General features: G+C 45.0%; 2 protein-coding genes across 5 annotated transcripts in view; one reads left to right on the top strand and one right to left on the bottom strand.

Moving 5' to 3' along the window:
• Jag1 (jagged canonical Notch ligand 1) overlaps nt 1-4,592 on the top strand; it is a 34,373-nt gene extending 29,781 nt beyond the window's left edge. Inside the window, exons 21-26 of the mRNA XM_075962307.1 lie at nt 64-177; nt 714-823; nt 915-1,148; nt 1,356-1,487; nt 1,641-1,791; nt 2,602-4,592. Coding sequence (XP_075818422.1) covers nt 64-177; nt 714-823; nt 915-1,148; nt 1,356-1,487; nt 1,641-1,791; nt 2,602-3,059 — 1,199 coding nt within the window. The 3' untranslated portion in view covers nt 3,060-4,592. The remainder of the gene's footprint in view (nt 1-63; nt 178-713; nt 824-914; nt 1,149-1,355; nt 1,488-1,640; nt 1,792-2,601) is intronic.
• Nucleotides 4,593-14,207: 9,615 nt separating this feature from the next.
• Slx4ip (SLX4 interacting protein) overlaps nt 14,208-24,356 on the bottom strand; it is a 161,482-nt gene continuing 151,333 nt past the window's right edge. For 2 of the 4 annotated variants that reach the window (XM_075962303.1, XM_075962304.1), the window contains 2 exons: nt 19,970-20,070; nt 14,208-18,710 (listed from right to left, as the gene is read on the bottom strand). In XM_075962303.1, the coding sequence (XP_075818418.1) occupies nt 17,966-18,710; nt 19,970-20,070 (846 nt within the window). In that variant the 3' untranslated portion in view covers nt 14,208-17,965. The remainder of the gene's footprint in view (nt 18,711-19,969; nt 20,071-24,356) is intronic. The other 2 variants (XM_075962306.1, XM_075962305.1) reach the window with 2 other exon arrangements.

Here is a 24,356-nt window from a genome sequence, read left to right as displayed (position 1 = left end):
TTGTACTTAAGGATTTGAATCCTTGTCGATATTAAAGCCTAAACTTGAACCTAATTCTCCTAGACATCAATGAATGCCAGTCTTCACCTTGTGCCTTCGGGGCCACCTGTGTGGATGAGATCAACGGCTACCAGTGCATCTGCCCTCCAGGACATAGTGGTGCCAAATGCCATGAAGGTAGGTGTGCCGGTGTCTGGCTACCTGTGCATCTTCTAAGTGGAGTGGACATTGCAGCCACCATTTGACTGTTTACCATAGGGAGGAAGGGAAAAGTAGAAGGGTAGCTATTGATTTCTGTTGCCCCCAAATCACTGCGTTACAAAATTCCTTAAATCCTTAAAATCCAGTGGCTTGTAGTATCTATTTTCATGGCATGTAGCGTGATGGGTGAGCAGAGTAACGATTCCAGGTCCAGTTCTGGCTGGCTGATCATCAGCTGTCTTTGAGGCATGTACTTTTTATAACAGATGGCAGGCACATCGGGGGCTAGCTCAACTGTGAAGGCTCCGTTAGAGGATCTCTCAGGTCATATCCCAAAGCAAGCAGTCAGTTGGGGTGGCCAGTGCACATGCCTGACATTGTAGGAGGAGCTGTCGCCACGTGGCAAAGGACCTGAGCGTAACTATGTCTTAACAGGGAGGGGGTAAACAATTCAGAACCCTGCTCCAGTCGGTGGCAAAGGAAACTCCTATTTAAGTGTCTCCACCCCTCAGTTTCAGGGAGATCTTGCATCACCATGGGGAGAGTGATACTTGACGGGGCCAAATGGGATGATGACTGTAACACCTGCCAGTGCCTGAATGGCCGGGTCGCCTGCTCCAAGGTAGGGCGATGAAAGTTTGCCGCACTTCCCCAGCGTTAATCACGGGTGGCTATTCCTGCTAAGCCACCAGCTCCTGTTTTCTCCTCCACAGGTCTGGTGTGGCCCTAGACCTTGCCGGCTTCACAAAGGGCACAGTGAATGCCCCAGTGGGCAGAGCTGCATTCCGGTCCTCGATGACCAGTGCTTCGTGCACCCCTGCACTGGTGTGGGCGAGTGTCGATCCTCCAGTCTCCAGCCAGTGAAGACCAAGTGCACGTCCGACTCCTATTACCAGGATAATTGTGCAAACATCACTTTCACTTTCAACAAAGAGATGATGTCTCCAGTACGTAACTTCTTTAATGAGAAATGGGAGTGTGTCTGCTTGTTCCAATGTAGTATGGCAAATGAGGGGGGTCATCTACTTCTCTGTAGCCAAAAGTTGTCTCTTAGAACAAAGTGAAGATTGAATCTAGCAGTTGATGAGACCGGGAACCTTTTTTTTTCTTCCATTGTTTACATGTGTCTTAATGTTTGTTTTTAATCATTGTAGGGTCTTACCACCGAGCACATTTGCAGTGAATTGAGGAATCTGAATATTCTAAAGAATGTTTCTGCTGAATATTCGATCTACATAGCCTGTGAGCCTTCCCTATCAGCAAACAATGAAATACATGTGGCCATTGTGAGTATAAGACCATTTCACTACTAACTATATGATTACAAGGGAGTTAAGTTGGGCAATATCAAACAGCAATTGCATTGAAAGCATTAGGTAGCCTTGCTGTTGTCTCATTTCGAATGATGACTACCATCTGTTAATTCATTTTTTTTCTAGTCTGCGGAAGACATCCGGGATGATGGGAACCCTATCAAGGAAATTACTGATAAAATAATAGAACTCGTTAGTAAACGTGAAGGAAACAGCTCCTTTTTTGCTGCTGTTGCCGAAGTCAGAGTTCAGAGGCGACCTATGAAAAACAGAACAGGTGGGTGCCCATTTGGAGTACATCCTTTCCTGGTGGCTGTGAAGTTGATGTGACCACACCATCCAGGAAAGCCGTCAGCTGGGAGTGATCTGACACCACCTCTTGCATCTTAGAAGCCCCTCTACTGAGAGAACTCAGATCAATCTACTTGTCCGAGGTCACAAAACCTATATTGGTCTTGGCTGATGACCTGACCCTTCTAGCCCACTCGCATGCTGTGTGCACTATCTTGTTGGCAAGCTCCCATGAAGAAGAGGTGTGATCTAAATCCACTGCACAGCCCTGGGGCAGAGTGGTACCTGCCCTGATGCTGTACAAAGGCAGCTTTGGCATTTTTAGCCTAGCATAGCTTGTCCTGAGCGCTGAGAGGCACTCACTGGGGGAATGGCTGGATGGCCTGTCAGAATATTCAAATTTAACCCTTTGATGCTCCGGAGCACCACCATTCTTCCAACTCTGGGGAATTTGCGCTGTTCACGCTTGCATTTGAGTTTCTGTTAATTCTGAAATCAGCCCTGATCCTCTGCCACCAAAGTAGCCAGACTCCCTGGGACCAGAAACAATCCCTGTCATGTGGAGTTGGGAGAGGAGTACTCCTCTATCTAGCTGGTGCCTCTGGAGACAAGTATCTTAAGGGGCCAGTTCTCAGCCAGAGCTTACCAAGCTGCGAAGTGACAAACTATAGCAGCAGCTGTGAAAAGAGACTTGCCCCACAGCGCCCCTCTTAGGGACTGAATACAGGAGAACCACCACTGGTATTCTGTTCCTGGACTGAGAGTTCAATTAATTGGTCTTTGGCCTATCTTTCAGATTTCCTGGTTCCTCTGCTGAGCTCTGTCTTAACAGTGGCTTGGGTCTGTTGCTTGGTGACGGCCTTTTACTGGTGTGTTCGGAAGCGGCGGAAGCCCAGCAGCCACACTCATTCTGCCTCCGAGGACAACACCACCAACAATGTGCGGGAGCAGCTGAACCAGATCAAAAACCCCATTGAGAAACACGGAGCCAACACAGTCCCCATTAAGGATTATGAGAACAAGAACTCCAAAATGTCAAAGATAAGGACACACAACTCCGAAGTGGAGGAGGACGACATGGATAAACACCAGCAGAAAGTCAGGTTTGCCAAACAGCCCGTGTACACGTTGGTAGACAGAGAGGATAAGGCCCCCAGCGGCACACCGACAAAACACCCGAACTGGACAAACAAACAGGACAACAGAGACTTGGAAAGTGCCCAGAGCTTGAACCGGATGGAGTACATCGTATAGCAGACAGTGGGGCTGCCACCGTATGTAGAGTCTGAGGACACCCTGGGGCTTGTAGTTTTCTCTAAACTGTTGTCGTATTCCAGTCTGAGGCTGTTGACTTAGAACCCTGTGTTAATTTAAGTTTCGACAAGCTGGCTTCCACTGGCACCGGTAGTTTTCTGTGGTTGGCTGGGCCGTCGAGCGCAGCGCTCACAGCTATGCAAAATCTAGTGAATGTGCCTGGGTGTACATTCCCTGCGGCCGACACGTCGGGGCTCCCGGGAGCTGCCCAGCCCTGGGCCAGGAGCTTCCACTTGTGCCAGCGGTCCTAATGGTGAGGCAGCCTTAGGATCATAGTTTTATTTATATTTATTGACTCTTGAGTTGTTTTTGTATATTGGTTTTATGATGACGTACAAGTAGTTCTGTATTTGAAAGTGCCTTTTGCAGCTCAGAACCACAGCAACTATCACAAATGACTTTATTATTTATTTTTTTTATTGTATTTTTGTTGTTGGGGGAGGGGGGGCCTTTGATGTCAGCAGTTGCTGGTAAAAATGAAGAATTTAAAGAGGAAAAATGTGTCAAAAGTAGAATTTTTGTATAGCTATGTAAATAATTCTTTTTTTTATTAATCACTGTGTATATTTGATTTATTAACTTAATAATCAAGAGCCTTAAAACATCATTCCTTTTTATTTATACGTAATGTGTTTAGAACTGAAGGTTTTGGATAGCGTTGTAAGCATATGAGTTTTTTTCTGGTGAACTTTTCTCATTCCATGTTGCCTGTAAGCCAGAATTAAGGTGTTTGGAAATAGTTTCTCTTGCAAGGATAAGATAGGCTTCTTCACCTGGGAGTACTAATGGAATTTTTTTTTTCTGACGTCAGGTGTTCCATCCCTTTCTTTATTGCATTGCTTTAAGGCATTTTAAGGATGACTGAGGCAGATTGAGAATTAGTCTAGAACAGGTCCTTTTTTTTTTCCTTTTTTTTTTTTTCCTGCTTTAGACTTGAAAAGCGACAGGCAGTCGATCTGCTCCGGAGCAGTTTAAGGGAACAAACTGAGCTATGACTTACTCTAGCCAGAATGTGAGTGGTTGAATCCCATTAAAAACAATCAGATGAATTGTGTGACGTTGGAAGCACACCGGTCTTCCTTTGTAAATTCTGATTTCTTTTTCACCATTCGTATGTAATGCTGAACCACTTGTCGCTTTGATTTGGTTGTTGTTGTTGTCTACTGCATTTAGGGAGTATTCTAATAAGCTAGATGAATACTTGAACCATAAAATGTCCAGTTAGATCACTGTTTAGATTTGCCATAGAGTACACTGCCTGCCTTAAGTGAGGAAATCAAAGTGCTATTACCAAGTTCAAGATCAAAAAGGCTTATGAAACAGAGTAATCTTGGTTCACCGTTGAGAGCGGGAAGATACTTTGTATTGTCCTATTAGTGTTATATGAACATAAAAATGCATCTTTGATGTGTTGTTCCTGGCAATAAATTTTGAAAAAAAGTAATATTTATTAAATTTTTTTGTATGAAAACATGGAACAGTGTGGCCTCTTCTGAGCTTCTGTAGTTCTTGCTGGCTTTTCCATCCCACCGTTTGGTGCTGGTCGTTCAGTTGGATGGAGCATCTGAAAAGGGGCCAGGGCGATGCACTTTTAAAGCCTTTCAAACAGCAAAGTTTATCTGGGTTCTCAAGAAGTCTTGGGGCTGCTGTGAGGGCGGGAGCTGTGGGGGCCCCCGATTCCCTTGTTATCTGACAAGTGTGGATACTGCTTGAATAAATACCACTGGATTAATGGCTCGCAGTGTGGAGGTGAATTGTTTGGGAGCACGCACAGGGAATGCCCACTGGGCTGGCAGCACCGACAGGGTTTTCAGCAGCTTGGGATTGGTGTCAGGGTGAAGGGGGAGACTTAGTGCTCTCTCATTTCCCTCCTAGCTGTTTGGATTGGATGGCTAGTGTCACCTTGCTGTCATTACAGACCACAGCCTATGGCTTGACGTGTAGGCCTATCCTATCCCTGGAGGTTTTCTTTGCCACACAGTGGCTAGTCTGATGTTAGGGCCCGTCTAGTGACCACCTTGACCCAGAGAATGAGTGTTGGGCTGCCTCACCATGCAGACCATGGGTGCTGGGTATCTGACTTCCTGAGAGCTTACAAGATCCAACTGCCCTCTATAATCTGCAAAGGGCAAGAACTGTGGCCCCCGGTGGCTCCAGGGGCCTTGTCTTTTTCCCACACTGCGGGATTCAGGCGGCTGGCCTCTGGTTCCTCTTCGGCTAGGGATAAGTTGGGAAAGCTCATGGACACATTCCAGGAGCTATGCGGAGTCACTAGGAATTCCCTGCTTCTGGATAGGAGGCCAAAGCTTACCTTTCTCAGAATGCTCCCTCGCACTCGGCATTTGGAGTTGTTCATGGCCCTTTGAACTTAATGGTCAAACACAAACGGGGTCAACCAATGTTGAAGAGGCATGCTCTGTTTTGTCTCCAGGAAGTTTTTTTTTTTCTCTCTTTTAACCAGTCTAGGGATTATTCTCAGGTGGGCAACTCATTTAAGGGCTTTAAGTGTCCCCGAATCCCTGGGCATGAACAGAAACCATCAAAGGATTCAATGTCTCTAACAGCCCTAAGAGTGCCCAGCCGTGTTTTGTTTGGGTACCTCGTTGAGGTGCTTCAGAAGGACCCAGATAGTGATGAGTTTAGATGCCCATGACATCTTACCTTGGTGGAGCCATACTTTGTCATTAATCTCTGCGGGTAGACAGCTGGTTTCTGCAAGGTGGGGTCAGAGGAGGAGAAGTAGGGACCCTAAAAGCCAGGAGACAATCCTGTTAAGCAGCACCAGATTCAAATAGCATTCTGAAGTAATACCTTGTTCTGGTGGTTTGTAAACTTGGATTCTGCAGGACTCTAGAATTCCTTGGATAGCTGCCAAGTAGTTCTGTGCCAAGAAAAAAAAAATTAATGAGCTTCTGCAGTTCTTCATTCCAGGAGGGAAGTGATCTTGAGATTCATGGGTGTTGTCTTGACGAGCCTTTGGTCCCGACACTGAGTAGAGGGAGGGCATAGGTCAGACTCCTGTGGGCACGGCTCAGAGCCAGGATTGTGGAGAGAGAAGGAAGCGAAGGAGGCCCGGTTATGCTGGGGTCAGGGAGGAGAAAAGAGGACTCGGCTTCAGTCCTCCTGGAGATGTTCTCAGCCCTCCTGCAAGAAGCTTTGGGAGGGAAACATTTCGGGCTAGAACCCGAAAGTTAGAATACACCATGAGATGCCAGAAGGGAATTACCCTCAGGCTGATGGTTTTACCTGAGACGTTGTCCCTAGATTCTAGACAGCTGCGGAGGAGGAACACTTAACTAAATGCAAGTGAGTCTGCATGCCTCTCACTTTCTTCACTGCAGAAGCCGGGCCCAGCCCAAGACCCCATAGGATCAGAACTCACCCAAGTAGGACCTCAGAGTCTACAATTTCAACAGGCTTTCCTCTGTCCCTTCCCCCTTTTGCTTGCACACAGTAAAGTTTGAGAACAGCTCCACTGAAGTACTAAAGTATATGCTCTTCATTAATTACAATGTTTTCCCTCCTTGTTAAATGGCATTAAATAGCCTGGAAGCCAGTTTGTTGCTAAATTACCACCTGACATCATTTTTAAGTAAAACGATTACACTGCCCCTTAAGCAAGCTGTGGGCTATGTGATTCATCTTTATTAGCTGATCTGAGGGGTCAGTGAGTCAAAGTTAACTTCTTTAGTAATATTTCTTTGGTAGAAAGGAGCCAAGGAAAGCAGATGTACGGTCCCCACCTTTTTAAATGTTATACCTGCTTGCCTCAAAGTGAACAAAGTAAGCTGCTAAATATCAGCTGCTTTTAAAGAAACAACAAAAAAACTGTCCTAGAGGCCCATCGGGGTTTGAACTTCAGCTGAATGCAGCTCCACCACTTCCGTTTTGACTGTGGGTTGCTTTCTTGCCTCCTCCACTGGGAATGAGAAACAGGAGTTCAGAGGTTCCCGGGCTGGGAAGACATAAGCACATGGGTTATGGGAAGCCTTCTCCTGCTAATGTGTATTTATACTTTGTAAGCTCTGATTCATCCAAGCATTGGAACACAAATCTGCTTCCTGAGGTTCAGTTTTTAAATAGATAGTTTGCAAAAACAACAATTATTTTTCTTAACATTTTTTTCCCCTACTGCACAAGCAGCTAAACATCCTGGCTCAGACTATGTCAGTCTCTAACAATGCCAACAAATGGCTTGGTTATCCAAGGTAGAATGAGGCCCCTGGAGGCAGGTCTTTGAGGTTCTTGTCCCAGAAGCCTTAAAAACAAAGTTTAGAAGTCATTAGGACAATCTTGTTGCATCACCTCAACTTTATGCAGTGTTTCTGGGTGTGCTAAAAGTACTGAATTTTTTCTTGGTGAGCAATTTTTTTTTCCAGTGGTCGTGATGTGGGCAAGCAAGGTTGGGGGTGGGTGCTCGCAGGACTGTGGCTGTGTGGTTGCCTGGTAAGGCAACCTAACAAGGGACCCAGCACCTGCATGGCATCCTCTGAGACCGTGTCAAAGGGTGTGGCTCCCTTGCTTTGGACACACAGTCTCTACCAGCACTACTTGCTCTTGCATGCCAGGTACAACCTTTCTGGCAGAGAGTGTGTTTCTTTCAAGTCCAAAGCAGCTTTTACAAGTCTCAAATTATGTATCATTATGCACGGGTCCAGTATTAACCTGTGATATGCAAGTCAGGGAAATTATCTTAGAGTAAAGGCTCTTAAATCCAGTAAGAAGGCTGAATGAAAGAAAGTCTGCCCGTAGCCTCCCCAGCCCATCCCTCTGAAAATACCCACACTAGAGTGCGAAAGGTTGAATTCTTTATCCACAGAGCAGAAACAGGTACCAGCAACATGGAAGTTGCAACTTTAAAATCGTGTTGTCCTGGTAGGATGTGTGTGGCTCCTGGTGATTCCAGGGGAGGCCCAGGTTTGCAGCTGCTCTTCTAATGACTACTCAGGCATTGCCCCCTCTGTGATTAGCATAAGGCGCACGGGGTAGGGGGTGGGGGGTAACTTCTTTGCTTCATCCTCCCAGAGACATGTGCAGTTGAAAAACCTCTACGACAGAGTCGCCAGTATAAGCCATGATCCTCCTCATCAAAGGATCCCAGAGGGGCAAACTGAGGCCTCCAGAGGTTTGGGGGTTGTTCAGACAGCAACAGCCAGAGCTAGAATTTGGAGCCCCCTCCTTCCTGGACTGCTTGGTGTTGTGCTTCTTCTGGGAACTTAACCAGATTTATGCCAGGATCCAGCCTTGGCTGAGATCTCCATGAAGCACTGTGATGGGCGCTAAACAGAAAATAAATAAAAGCTCATGGAGGCTCCAGGGAGAATCTGCTGTGACGTACCCTAACTACATTTACCTTGATGGTGGCATCTCCGAGTTAGGGAACCGTAGGTGTTTTTTGAATCGTAGATGAAGTCCCAGCCCTTTGGGCTGTTGCTTTGTTCTTGGGAAGTTTCGGACTTCCTCTTTAGGTTCTGCTTCATAGAATTAGAAAATGAATTGCAGGAAAGGGGTACTGAGAGGAAACAGGCAGGTCTCCACAGATTTCACCCTTCCCTCGCTTGTGTGCACACGCAGTTCAGTTACATGTACATACATACACACTCATATGCATGCATGTGTATACATAGAACTTGATAGGCATTTTTAAAACTGGTGTCACTGCTGGGTCTGCCTGCCTCCCCGATGCAACCGTCCGTCCGATTGGGGTGGCCTGGTAGTAGCCGCTACACAATTACCGCTCATCCCATGTTCCCTAAGCATGCCTGCCTTGTTGGGAAGGCTCCTTCCTTCTGTATTATAGTAGAAAAGCCATCTGACCATTTAAAATTACTAAAATCCAGATTGAATGAACGAGCCAAAGGTAGCTATGTTCAGTGGGCCACTGGTTGCCACAGCTGGCTGCGACAGGCACATCTCCACCGCAGCTCTGCTTTCCCTCACTAAAATGCTTCTCACTCCCTGCTTTCCCCCACTCAGGCTGAAGAATTAGAATCTCCCCCTTGAGTCATCTTTTACCCCTCTGTCCCTGTTTGTGATGTCAGTGTGGTCAGACCATCCCTCTGCACCGGGTACCGATGAAGGAATGATTTGGATAAACTCTGAAAACTACTCAAGTTCAAGTTAGAACATTCGAATCCTCCCAATGGGTTAGCTATGGCTTTGTGGTGCTGGAAGTGTATTTTAGAAAACTCAAAGGGCAAATGTGGATGGCCTACAGGTTTGAATAAAACTAAGGCAACATGCCTCTGGGGTAAGGAGAAGGGAGCTGGAAGGGGTGAGACAGGAGAGGGTCAGGTCTCATCACGCCCTCCTTTCTCCATCCGCACCCAACCATCTCCTGCTTCCTGTGTGTTCTCATTTGGACAACGCTGGCTGTAGTTCAGTTACCAGAGAGGTTCTAAGATATTTACTCCAGCGCTTCTGCTTCCACAGTGGCCTGGCTCGACATTTGACTGTTACTTTCACGCTCTTGGTGCGCAGGCCAGACTGTATGCTCAAAGGCAAGTGCTCTTGGGCCAGACTTCCTGGATTCCAGTAAGAGCTCGTCCATCCACATTTTGGGTTTTGTAATTTTTCTCCCACTAGGGCCTTGTTTTTGTGCTCTGGGTTTGGACCAACTTGGATATTTCCAGAATTCTTTGTCATGCAATACTGAAATCATTATAGGAAAAAGAAAATAGGCTGCTATTAGTTTTTAGCTGCCATGTGATAAGAGCCCGTTAAAGGATGAAGGTATTCAGTTAGATGAACACGTATCAAAGAAGAGCTACAAGCTGCAGAGTTAGTGATGGCCTCCAAGGATCCCTGGCCCCTTGTTGTTGAACAAATACTGTACAGTAGTGATGGTTGGTCATAAATGTACTGTCTCACTTGGGTGGACATAAAGATGGAAATTTTCAAGGACACCACATAGTCACAGACCACAGTGATGGTTTTCGTTTTTAGAAGAAAAATGTCTCTGGTCACCAAAGGAGAAGTCAGTGGACTCAGCGTGTGAGATATTTCAACACAGTGGCGGTCTCTCCATTAATAAGGTGGGGAGGGGCTCAGAAAGGCTTCTAGAAGATCCCTGGCATAGCCAGCTGGATAATGGGCACCCTTCACCTGCTGCTGCAAGGAAGAAGGTTATAATGCAGGGAAGGTCAGAGATGGACTTTTGCCTGGCTGCGTCTTCAGATGGGGATAAAATGCGACAAATATCCCAATTTCAGTGTTACACTGAGCAGAGGATCCAAGTAAAAGGTGTCAGAAATGATGAAGTAATTGATTTATGTGTTGTCAAAGCAGTAAATCCATGGCAATTTGTTATACAGCAATGGAAAGCTACAGCCCTCTTGCAAGGGGGATCGAACCAGGCTGTGTTCACATTCAGAAGCTCTGTTGGGTGGTGATTACACAAATGGTTGGCTTTTTCCTTGATCAATTCAGTGCCTGCTACCAATGTAGCAGAAAGAAAAGCCCACTCAAGATGAGAATGAACTAACTACAGGACTGTAGGAAACAAAAACAAGCGAACACAAGAAAGCCAAGTTGGGACCCTGTTAAATTCCACACAACAGTCTGCATGGACAACATTGCTGACTATACAGCCTTTGACTACACAGCTCTCTCTTCTCCTTCCTCCCCTCTAAAATCAGTGCCCAGCTGAGGTGCCTGGTTTTGGAGGACCTCAGACATGGCATTGGATCAGTTTCTTATTGCGATGAAAGGACCTGATGTTTGACCACTTTTAAGAGGTTTTCAGCAGACTGGGAATTTCAGAAATACTCTTTTTGTAATGGCTCCTCCCCTACAGAGCTTTTCCCAGCAATTATGTTCACTCCATGGCTGTCACATTGCATAGTGGCCTTTCCCTGCCTGGACTGAGAACAGACTAAATGTCAAACTTTCTCCTTCCTCCCCTGTCTGGCTTTCATGTGCTGGGCAGCTGGCTTAGGCAGACATGCTCAGCTGCTAGCAGAGCAGCTAGGGGTTCTTACAAATCCAGTGGGCATGCCTAAAATATTACAGGGATCTGGCATTAGACCTAACAAACATACAAAACAAGAGCCCACTTCATGTACATCCGAGGTTTGAGAGAACATTGGATTTGATAAGAAATGTCATCTTCAAGAGAAAGCATGCCGATTTGTTGCGGAAAGTCCCAAGATGGATGGAGCATGCTTTGAGTCCTTTCCAACTAGAGATTCTTAGCTTCACAACAGAATTTATAACAGCAGATACACGCCTCAGCCCCCTACTCCTTTGCACAGAGTCCCTGGTCCCAGAAATCCCTTCTGATGACCATTCTCACTGATGAGCCACTGGAGAAAGCTTTTCCCTGTGTTTCTTGGGTATCTCCCATTAAGCAGAATAGCTTACCAGGGGAGCATTTTAAGGGGGAGTACGTAAATAAAGCCATGCTGCTGTTTCACAAGCTTCTGGCATCCTTGGAGGTTTTTTCCAGGCTCCTCCTTCTGGGATATGGACCAAGCGCCCGGCCCAAGTCCGATTTACCAACTCAGCCTTCCTCTGACAAGAACGGATGAGCTGGTCTGAGCCCTCCCAGGCACCCACAGAGGGTTTGGGGGAGAAAGTCCATGTTCTCACCAGACAGGCATGTGGAGGAGGAACTCAACAGGTCTTTGGAGTCACTAAGCCTAGCAAAATTTCCAGCCCACCCATCACCTGCCTCCTCTGGAGAAGGGGCTGCCAATCTGCACACTGCTTGGGGGCAGGTGGAGAAACGGTGTGAGACATTTAGCAAGAGGGCGGGCTGTGTGTGCTTGTGTCTGTGTGGCGTGGTGAGTGTGCTGAGCATGGTGCCGAGCAGGAACAGAAGAGCAGGCAAAAGGGCGTGGGAGACTGGGGACCCCTTTAGAGAAGCTCTTCTGCCCTACAGCAAGTCAAATCCCTGCTGCGGAGTTGCTTTCTCTTCCTCCCTTTTGAGTCTTCTGTGCTGAGGTGACCTCTCCCCCGTGGAGGTCAGCGCTCTGCTCACCCTGACACACTAGCCTTCTGGGGCTTGATCGCCTTAGAGCCCCAGGAAAAGAAGTCTCCAGCTACTTTCTGAGAGAAAAGCTGTAGTAAATCTCCTGCAGAAGCTGTTTTTTCTTTAAAGAAAACACACACACACACACACACACACACACACACACACACACACGTCTTCTGGGAACTGCAGAAAACAACAAACGCAAACTGTACATCATCCTAGAAGCCTCTCACAGCTACTTCGCCCTCTAATATAAATCAGGCTGGGTAATGAACGGGGGTTTTAAGAAATGTAACTGAACTTAAAATACAAGGTCAGTATCTCATCCTAGGTAATCCTTTGCAGGATGAGAAAGTCTCCTGATTTTCCCACAGGGTTATTTCACATGCGCTTTCTGAGCCAAAATATTTTAAAAGCATTCATTCTCTCGTTGCTCTGCCAAAAGCTAGCTTGAGATGCACATGCGTTTTTAGAGGGCCTATTAATGATATTAATGATCATGGATCAAAGGCAAACCCCAGAGGTTTATGTAGAAATTCCAGACAATTATTTAGGCACTTTGAAAACTCATCTTCCGAATGAGGGTAACAATATCTCAATGTGGAGAATGATGAGCGGGGTCTAACACTCCGGAACGGGAAAACTGCAGAAGGAAACACAACCCTTTGATTAAAATGCACAGCTATTATTGACACCTCGTCCCTAAAGACTTCCTACTCATTTGTCTGAAAGTGGGCGTACTTTAGATTTGAAGAAAGCCCTCTTTTAAGGGCTATTTTTTCCAGCCAACCCGGCCTGTCAACATCCAGGATTTACATAAGCACACATACCCCATTTTGAAAAAGTAGTTCTTAATATGACATCCCATGAGTCATTGCTTGAGGGGTTTTAAAAATACTAAAATACAGTCCCGACCAATCCCAGAGGGTTAGAGACTGATCGACAAGCCACAGAGGTGATTCCAACTAGTGTCCACTGTGGGAAGCATTTCTAGACAGATGGACAAATTAACATCGGGGTGTGACACGCTTACTTTAGTACTTAAAGGGCAATGGGTTTACACTTAAAATACTAGACAGTTTTGAAAGATGAGGAAACTGAAGACTGGAAGGTTAAGTGACATATCAAAACACACAGAAAACCTATTCATGGTAGTGTAGCTCCTGGACCCAGGGTTTGCAGCTTGCAGTACCGTGCAATGCCATGCAGTGCCTTGCTGTTACGTTGTTCCAGCTCTCCAGTCCAGGCTCCAGCCCAGGGCAGGGAATCCTTTGTGTGGGCTTTGCCACCCAGTGCACCAAGACGACCAAAACACTAAGAAATGGGCTTCCCCATTGGGAGTCATCCTTCCCATTTCACACAAAGCTCTGACGTCATCTCTGAACTGACACTGAAATGCTTTTGGAGGGACAGGAAAAGGGCCACCAGGGAAATCTACTTACAAGTGACCACAGGCCCAAGGGATGGAAACATTGAGGTGATTAAAGAGCTGGCCCAGAACCTCAAGCAGCACTGAATAAAGACCAGAAGCTCAAGCAGCATGTAAAGGAGGTCACCTGGGGAAAGTCAGGGTTCTGGGGAAGGTGTCAAGACTATGAAAGCCCTTCCTCAGAGGTCCACAGAACTCACTTAGGAGCACCATGGGAGCGGACTTAGACTGCTAAGACAGCCTAAAACCTTAAGGGTCAATTTGATCTTAATGATTCTCACTCGGTTTTCTAAACCTACATCTTTTGGGCTAGTGGTTCAAATGGTACCTTTAACTTAGCAAGATTTCCCGAACCCAAGAAACGTTCCTGGGAGGAAAGACATTCTTTCAGGTAGAACATAATTGAGAATAACATGTTCAGAAAAGGGTGCATTGGATATGCATTCTTTGAGCTTAATTCACTTGTTTTTGAACAGCATGTCTCTCTCTTACACACACACACACACACACACACACACACACACACACACACACACACATGCACACACGATTTCCTCACAGAGGCAGGACCAAGACTTGAGGTTAGTGTGGGCTATGTAGTGAGTTTGAACTGTGGGATATATAGTGAGACGCCCCCCCACCCCCACCGCTCATCACACAAACACAAAGTAAGCAATCTGGATGACACAACACAAAACACACATATTTATTCATAAACAGGTACATTTTCAATACAAAATGGTTTTATTCGCTAGACATTCAGACTATTTAAGCTACTTAAATGAGAGGACCAGGGCTCTCCTGGAGATTTGGCAATGTCTAATTCTACACGGAAACTCATTCTGAGAATCTGTCAAATTACCACCTATTAGAACCCATCAGATGCTTTGGGGAGTCAAATGTGTGGTTTTACCAACTTTTGCTTCAGTAAACTAATTGCCAATCTCTGGTGAGAATGGTGATGGGAACACTTAACATAGTATGGCAATTCTCTGCTGCCAATGGAATTTACCTGAATGGGTTCAGATGATAAAGGAAATCTCATCCATCTAAGGTCCCTGTTATGCTACATATTGACATACCTTCACTCCCTGTCTCATTACATATATATAGAAACCAAATTAGAGGGAATTCCGCAGATTTCTGAGGATTTAATTATACCCTGGAACAGCAAGGCTGATGATATATATGGTTACATTTCTGTACGGAGTGGTTACTTGAGTTAACTTCATTTTACAATGCTTAATTTATTTTGTACTGTGGAAAGCTTTAAGCTATTTAAGAGAAGCCAGTTTAATTTTGACTTATTTTTTTTTTTTTTAAACTTGCTCCAACATGTTTCAGTTCATCACTGTTTCAATACTGGGGAATGAACTCTCTTGTCTTGACAAACCAAATGCAGTGATTTCCTCATAAGAGAAAAGAAGAAATTAAAACAATTTCCATATTCCAGTCCCAGCATGCTGCACAGCGAGCTTTTTTGGCTCTTGAAAAGTTGCTTGTTATTCAGAGGACCATTCACTACCGTTTTGTGGAAATATTACAGTAAGGTCTGCCAAGGAGCTTAAGGAAACACGAATGTTGCCACTGATCCTAGCCATTCTCTTGGGCATAGATAGTTCCTTCCCTATGTGTCTGCCCCAGTTGGGGCTCTTTCTGAAGCCAAAGGGCACCGATAGGCAGGATCTCTGCTGAAATCTAAATACAACAGCAAACATAAAATAATTATACTGAGATCCCAGCATCATCTCCAAAATACACTTTGAGAAGGTTCATCCAGAGATGAGCTACATTCTTCAGAAATCAAACTACAGAAGTTTTGTGTATTTTTCTTTCTTACTGATATCTTAGGGATCAAATCCAGAGAACTGCACATGCAAAGCGCCTTCTTCACCAACAGCCCATGAGTCTTATTTTTAAAGAATGAAATGCATTTCCATATTTCTTTAGCATGCAATAAGGGAACAAAACGATGTGGTTCTTACTCTGTTCTAGTGCCAAGTGACCTTTTTCACTTAACATATCATATGCATATCTGGGTGAGTTTACCTCCAGTGGCAAAGAAAAAACAATTGTGCAAGAAAAACCTCAGATTATTCTCATACCTTTTCTCATCTGTTTGTTTTGAGACAGGGTCTCACTATGTAGCTCTGGCTATCTGGGAACTTACTATGTAAGCCAAGTTAGCCTCGAACTCACGAGATCTGCCTGCCTTTGCCTCCCGAGTGCTAGGACAGCCCCAGGCCCAGCCTCTCCCACAGGATTTTAAATGGGGGTGGAGGGAGAGGAAGAAAGAAAGAAAAAAAAAAAGACCTAACCAGTTCTCACTTATTAAATGTCATTTGAAAGAACATAGAGGTGGCTTAGCATCCCAGGTACTGAGAAAGTTCTTCAGTTATAATGATATCAGGAGAAATGGATGGATATTTCTTGTAAGTATCAAAATTACAGGGACCTGAATATAAATTTAATTTGGGTACCAAGGGGTTGAAGAACTTGTTTTTGACTATCAACACTGACAGGGTCTCAGAATTTCAAATGCCAAGTTATTACAATAGTTAAGAATATAAAAACTCATACCACTCCCAACAGTAGAAAATATTTAATATACCACCTGATGATTAACAAAACACTTGGGACTAATTTCCCCCTTTGTCCATATATTCAAAGAATTATAAAACCATTCAAGACACAAGAGATGTAGAGGTGTTTCAGCTACACCGAAGGAAAATGCTTAAAGGCAAAATCCTTAAAGGCATATCCTTAAACATATGCCACTTATGGGAGCCCAGAGCCATTCCCTGCTAATCCTGTTAAAATCCATTGTGCATGAAGACTGTGTGAAAGACCACATCTATGTACAAACCAAACGTACTATTTTTTCTCACTAGTCACAATAATCATTATTTCCTACAATAACAGATTTGAAAAACAAAACATTTCTTGAAAGCAAATCCTTCATTTAAGTACAATTAAGGACTGAGTCTGACCTTAACCATTAAACAGTAAAACCCTGTTGATTCCAGGTCGGAATATCTTAGTTTTAGAGCCCATCATTCTGATAGGACTGGCTTTGACTTTAGGATCTTTCTGAGCGAGCTGCTTCTTGGTGTATAATGGGGGCTACTCGGACTTCCATTGAGGATTCAATGGTTGGGAATTATCTCTCAAGAAAAAAAAGCTAGGCAGGAAAGGAAAGGAAAGGAAAGGAAAGGAAAGGAAAGGAAAGGAAAGGAAAGGAAAGGAAAGGAAAGGAAAGGAAAGGAAAGGAAAGGAAAGGAAAGGAAAGGAAAGGAAAGGAAAGAAACAACAGCAAGTAGTTTCTGGTCCTTTGAGGCTGGGATGATTGGATGAAACTTCCAGGCTGACAACTTAGGTTTCTTGTCTTTCTTAAGAGCAGGCTATACAACCAAAGAGAACATGTAAATGCCCTGTGAATTTTTCCAACTTGGAACTGGAATGGGTTCTGATCTGTCCTTACTGTAGTTGGAATATTAGAGGTGTGAACAAGGACAGGGTCAGACCTGCGTCACACAGAACTCACCTCTTCCATGTCTTCACGTAAGGCTGAGATGAATTACCTGTACATTTCTGGCAACTACAGCTAACCAGCTCCCTAAGCGCTGTCTCCATCCTGCAGCAGAACCTGGGAATTAAGTGACTCACACAATCTAAATACTTCACAAGTCCGAGGGAGCACAGGGCTGTACGTGTCCACATGTGGCCCCAGTTGATGGAAGCCGCGGTGGCAAGGCTGGAGGAAATAATTCCTAGGGAATTGTCAGCTTTAGTGTTATTTCAGAATCATAGCTCCTCTCAGACTCCAAAACCTGCATTTCGCATAGAACCACAGCGCTGAGAACCACTAGCCTGTTTTCACTGCCATGTACTCAGTTTGAGGAGCAAGAGGACTGGAGCACAAGAGCTGGCCTGCAGCGTAGGGCACCATCTCTCTGTATCCCATCAGGAGGTCTCCATAGTGATGCGGTGAGAAAACCCCACATTACTGGTTTCTCCACGGGGTCCTATATACCTTGACAAGTAGAGGGCTCTTTGTCAACACAGTGTTTTCTGGAGACAGTTATAAACATGATGAGAAAGTAACACGCCTATTAGAAAAACAGCCTCCAGGAGGTGACTGTGAAGTCTAATCCCAACACAAACAGCTTTTTAAAAAAGATTTATCTCATGTGTATGTGTATTTTGCCTGCTTGTGTGTATACATACCATGTGCATGCCCGGTGCCCATGGGGGCCAAAAGTGGGTGTTGTGTCTCCTGGATCTAGAGTTCGTGATGCTTCTGAGTCACCTTGTGGATGCTTGGAAGCCAACCTAGGTCCTCTGCAAGAGCAGTAAGTGCTCCTAAAAACTGAGACAGTCCTCCAGCCTCTAAACATCTGTTTATTTAGAGAGATTACCCCAATTTTTTCCAAATCCCGGGAACTACACACTCAAAGTTTTCTTGCCACTACATCCTCTGCTAGAACTTTGCAATTTCTTTCTTTTTTTGCTTGGGCCGCTTTCAACTGTCGCTAATCTTTCGTCAGCTGCAGCCGGGGTGGCTTGCTGTGCCTGTCCTGGGATGTTGGTCATAAGGTGTCTGGAGGAGAGATTTTCCAAAGCATGTAGCTCTTCTTTAGCCGTGGCTTTTGCCAAATCCTGATTCAAAAGCAACCCTGGATCTGACAACTCTAACGCTGGCAAAACACTGACAGCTGTGCTCTTTCCCACCATCCCGTCTCCTGGGGCTAACCCATCATTTCCAAGAGAAACTCTCCTGCGGTGGTCAGAGTCTTCCGCAGAGCCGCAGTTCCTGCGTTTCTGTTGTGTCTTGGCTGCTCGTGGACTTTGCTTTGGACCTGGTGATGCTGATTCATAGCTACACATAGGGCTCCTGCTTAGAAGCCCCGACTTTAGCCACTCCCCAGGATGAGGTTGTTGCTGGCTGCTAGTGTCTTCTGGCTCAGTCTGGGAAACATTTTCCAGCTTTTGAACAGGAAGTCCCCGGTGGCTCTTGGCTGCTTTTATGTCATCCTGTGCTTGACCCATGGATTCTGACAGGAGAACAGCCGAGGCATCCCTCCTCCTTGGTACCACAGTAATGACCGAGTCACCAGATCTTCCCACAAGGTCCGCGCTGGCCTGTGATTTGCTCTTGGCACTGCGTTTTCCTTCAGTTCTTCTCACACTAAAACAGACAATTAAGATTGTATGGCATGTGAGGTTTGCAACGGCATGGTTTCCTCCAAACCCCCACTCCCCAGCTGTTACACCTGAGAACAAGGCACGTGCCAGCTGGCTTCTCCTCAACACCTCAGCATAGCTAGGAAATCCCCAAAGTGTACGTTGAATACAGATTGGCTTAAGTAATAACCTCCGCATTTTCCACACAACTGGGGTATGTTCTAAGGTCTCAGTGTTGGTTCAGTGATGGCATCATTTTTAAATGGAATCACTTTAACCAAACAGGTATGCATTTTCAGATGTCAGAGGAAAATTCTCCCTGGGGTGGATATACTGACTTTTACTAGGAGGGAAGGCTTTAGATACATCCAAAGCACAGGATGTGTGTGCACACCCACAGATATGTACAAATATGCACACATTGTTTATATATGGGAATAAATACTAATCTGAAGATTCTCTAATGACATGACTCAGTAGGTGCCGGGTTTATTCATCAAGCATATGGGAGTAAGCCTCAGTGAATCGGACTTGGTCAGTCTTGGAAAGCATTCAGACAACAAACATTAAATAAAGTACAACCATGATAAGCAGTATATCTACCCTGTCTGTCTGTCTGTCTGTCTGTCTATCTACCTAGCTATCATCTCTCTACCTCCCTCTTCTACAGGATACACAACAGACAAGGCAAACTTTAAAACAAACTTCCATGGCAGGACAGAAAGTGCTTAGGAAATCGAGAGACTAAAGTCTTTAACTTTGGCAAGGAGTTGACAACAATACATTTACAAATAGCAAGAAACTTTTTCAGCCATTAAATTCAAGCATCGAAGCTGGATTATTTACTTTGGCTAAGCTCTGTGGAAAAAAAAAAACCATAAATATGTTGTAGTAAGGGGCCCAAGGACTGCCATAATTATACCAAAGTCAGAGAAGGATCTCACAGAGGGAGTGGAGTTTTTAGGTCTGTCTGCAAGTTACCTCAAGAGCTGTGTGAAACACAGCAGCAGCAGGTGCTTTGCATCTTCAAAGAGCTTGTAATTAATCACCCCTTGCAACACACACCTGTGAAGCAAGGAGTCCATTCCCACTGTCCAGAGAACAAGAGCAACAGGAAGGTGGGAAGGATATGTATTAATATATGGCTGTGGGCCGGACCAATGGCAAAGGGGCGTCTGATTAGGTTTCACACACTCTCATTGAGTAATAGACTATCCACACAGGCAGTCAGAAAGTGAGAACAAGGGAACATGCTGGACCTACATTTCTTGTAGAGTGTTTTTCTTGAGCTTTGTACCAGGAGAAGGTGAACTCTGTGCACACCCAGCGAAATAGTCAGACAGTCCGTGGAGGGTTCTTTTTGTCTACTCCAAAAGATAACAAAGGTTCAAACAGGAGCCTATTAGCTGAAATCCAGGGAAAACAGCGACTCTAGGAATGCTCAGGTGGACAGCTTTACTTCTTTAGATACCAAATAAAACAAGACTGCTGTTTTAGGTTCTTTCAATTGCTTTCAGTCGGCACTTTCTGGTGTCACACTGGTTTTGTATTCTTCTGTATACAATTCATGCATGAGTATGTACCACAAACACACAAAACCGTAATGTGAAACATGCAGATCCCAAGGCATCTAGAACAATATGTGGTCTCTCTGTGGCCTCAGAAGGCAGAGTCCCTGAGCCAGCAGCAGCAGGCTTGTGAGAAGACAGTAGCCAGTGTCCTGATGATCCTGAGATTTCCTCCACATGCCCCTTATTTACCAATATTGTGAGCCATAAAACAATACCCCACCACCGCCTCCCATTTCCCTCCCCCTCCCCCGATCAAGTCACCCTCCCTCATCAGCTCGTAGAGCAATCAGGGTTCCCTGACCTGTGGGAAGTCCAAGGACCACCCACCTCCATCCCGGTCTAGTAAGGTGAGCATCCAAACTGCAAGTTAAACCTTTTAATATTGGCATTTTAAAAATGAAGTTTTTTTTTTCAATCTCGGTTACTAACAACAAACAAACAAACAACCACCAAAAACCTGGGAGTCTCTGGCTTCTTATAGTAGTCATTGCCGTAATCTTATACACAGATTATCTATCTTTAAAAAACATATCCACAAAGCTTCATAAAGAGATAATTACAAAATTTAAAGTTATGGCAACCTTTGCCAGAGTTGACCCACATAATGTTTTGGAATTTCTTCCCATAGGTTAGAAGCTGATAGCCCAGATAAGGTGTTATCTGCTCTTTCTTTTCTGAGAGTCCAAGTAATTCTTCCCCATCAAATTCCTCTAAAATGTAGTGACTATGAGGAACCGTACCTATCAGTAGACCCGTGTTTTATGTAGGCTTACATAGGAATGAATGGTGGTATTCCCCAGATTCTGAAGGATGGCAGCCATGAGTATCATTCGGGGTATCTCTAAGGGCTCGATCTCATCAGTGCTCACAAGATTAGGTTAGGAGGATCTATGAGCTCTGGGCCATGCCTATGCTTCAGACCTGGGCCGGCATCTTTCAAAGACATGTCCACTTGTAACCTAAATTGGCTTTAATTGTCAGTCAACAGAGTATAACTGGCTATACTGGATTGTACTGCACGGTAATGTGTCGTCATTTTTTTTTAGTTGGTTGTTTCCTAAAATGAATTTTTGGGAAAAGAATACTCCAAGTTAAGTTGGGGGGAAGGCAAAAGAGGTTAGGCTGAGAGGGATTGGGAGCGATGGAGATTTATGTGTGAAACACTTCTAAACATGTCCTGCATGCCCTGTAAATACAGTTGATTTTCCCCTCGCAGCCACACCCTGTAAGTGCTGTATTTTCAGAGCTGAACAATTAACATAAGGAGCATGAGTCAGGCTTTGAACAACTCTGTGGGAACCAGAAAGCCTTTTGCTATTAGGAATGATGTAAATTCCCCAAGGCTGGAAGAAGTCCACAATGGAAGGCAGACAGGGTCATAAATAACAACAATGGGTTCTGCATACACTGTATAAAGTATGATACAGTGACAGGTTCTTCAAATCTCAATCGCAGTATGGATTCAGCCACTGTCTTAGTTATGTTTTAAAACCACATGTAGTTCCTCTGGGAACTTCAAAAACGTCTTTAAGAAATACAGCAGAAATACTACTTCAAGAAATACTACTCCTGTCTTAAAGGCCCCTGACAATGGGGTCAGGGAAGTCTCTGGAAGAAAAGTGACAGGGGAAATGTCCAGTTCAAAAAGTATAAAACCTGTGACTTCAAAAAAGAGGAGAGAAAAGGAGAACAGAGGGGGAGGGAAGGGGGCGACATGGGAAGGGAAAGAGGGGGAGGCAGAGAGAGAGAGAGAGAGAGAGAACAAACACACACACATACACACACACTCCTGACTGTACACTCAGTAAGACTGATCTCTAGCTTATAAATTAAAACCACATTCAGCAACTTGTTGAAAGAGATATATTTACATTTGTATGAGGACTAGGTGGGCAGGGAAAAAAAATGTCTCCTTGAGTCCTTTAACTGTCAGGACTCATCGGATGGCTCGCCATATATTTCTAGAGTCAGTTCCATCTGTCTGTCACTAAATCACAGCTCGGAGTCTCCAGAGCTGGCCCCCTCGCCTCAAAAGCCTGGGGAAGCAGCTATCACCTGGGAATAGGATTTCCCGCAGGGATTTCTCTTAATTACTGATGTTCTTATCTGGCATAAAAATGAAATCTGCCGCTTATCCAGAGACAAAACTCCAAAACGCAAATCCATGGAGCACACTAGCAGGGGAGATATCACTAGGTTTTAGGTTTTGTGTGAGCGATGAGCCGACCTTCTGCAAGAACACAAACAAATCTACCCCATTCCAAGAGGCGAGCATTTAACTCTTATGTCCAGAGTAAGCAGGTCAGGAACTCAGGAAGCAGACCAAGCAGGAGAGGACTTACTCTTCACAGCCTGGATGCTTGCTGTCCACCTAGGCCGAGGATAAAGTGCTGTGAATACGATTTCTCGGTAGAGTTTATTCTTAACCACTTGAGCAATCCCCACCACTGCATTTTGTTTCCATTTCTGGTCAGATTTTACCGGTTCTGGTTTAAAGTGTTCTACCTGAGAAAGCACCCAAACAGAAGTGAGGCAAGACTACTCCCCTACAAGTCTAACCTAAGGGGACACCCTGCCCTCAGTAACTTGTGAAGTCCAGGTAGGCCCCAGGACAAAGGGTTCAGGGCCTTTCACTATCTCTCTGGAGACCAGTGGATACACTCCAAGCGTGAAGCCAATCCAAGCATGTCCCTCTATGCAGATCCAAGGGGAAGGTTGAGCTGGAGAAGTGTAAAAAAATACAACGAGGAAGGAGAGTATACCATGTTGTCTGTTCTGGGGAACATTGAATTCCTGGACAAAAAGGATGACCGAGGGCATCCTCACCAAATCAAGATAGGCAGCCATGCCACACTCATTGGCTCCAGTCAGAGAACAGTTTTGAGATGTCTGTGTAGCAATGGCTGATATCCAAGCTGCAAAGGCATCTGGCAAGTGTGACTCCCCTTGGAGTTCATCCCACAGTGACTTGTCTTACTGAGCAGCACTTTCGAACATCGTGGGACAGATCGAGAAATGGGCTTAAAATGACAAAGAAGACACCCACTTGCTCCTGAGTTAGGACCTCCTCATAGGGTCTGTAAGACGAGATGGGACTATCAAGGCTAGCAGAAGACTGGCGGCAGCAGAGGCACCAAGGGAGGTGGGTTTTCTTTTCTTTCTTTCTTTCTTTCTTTCTTTCTTTCTTTCTTTCTTTCTTTCTTTCTTTCTTTCTTCCTTTCTTTCGTAGATTCCTAGGACTCATCATGGAAATTCTGATTCACAAGGTCTGAGGTGGGGCTAGGGGATCTATATTTAGGCTCCCAGGTGATTCACACTCGGCTGTGAAACAACACTTAAGCAGGGGAGCAATAGAGAAATGAACTTAACCTGGTACAATGAGCCAGTGAGACAAAACTTTGCAAAGTATGCTTGCATTAGCCCGTGAAATCACCCTGGGAGCTTGTTAAGAAATGTTACAGATTCCACCCAGATTCTACTGCATCTGTATCCCTAGGGGCTGGGGTCAGGACAGGTATATTTTAGGCAAGCTCCCCAGTGAGTCTTACACCCAGAAGAATTAGTGAATGGCTTTTAAAACCCATGGAACTGGCAACTGAGCAGAGTCTAGTGGAATGATTCAATCAGGTATCACGGACCTCTGGCAAGCACAGCTTTGAGCACACAGTGAGAAGATGTAGACTAAGAGAAAAAGACCTTGTTTCATGGAGCTTCTGTCAACAGGAGAAACAAACACGCAGCATGGCTTGTGTGCCCCTCCCCCGAACATTCAGCTACTGTCAATGTGAAAGTATTAAGAAGTAGAGCTTTGAAGAGGTGATTAGGTCATGAGGGCCTTGTCCTCATGAGTGCCATCAGGTTCCCTTATAGAACCCGACAGAGGAAGCTCTTGCTTGCCCATCTGTCTTCTATCACGTGAAGACCTGTTATCTCTCTCTTTCTGACATGGAGTAGTAAAGTATGAACTTGAAAGCAGAGGCCAAACCCTCTTCAGTGAAGCTATTGGTCCTTATTCCTGATGACTCCGCTTTCGATACATTGCAATACATTTCTGTTCTTTAGCTACCAAAGCAAAACTG

This window comes from Microtus pennsylvanicus, chromosome 2 (genome assembly GCF_037038515.1).
Source record: "Microtus pennsylvanicus isolate mMicPen1 chromosome 2, mMicPen1.hap1, whole genome shotgun sequence".
Classification (NCBI taxonomy): Eukaryota; Metazoa; Chordata; class Mammalia; order Rodentia; family Cricetidae; genus Microtus; species Microtus pennsylvanicus.
The sequence above is the reverse complement of the archived record's forward strand: the minus strand, read 5'-3'. Positions and strand labels throughout refer to the sequence as shown.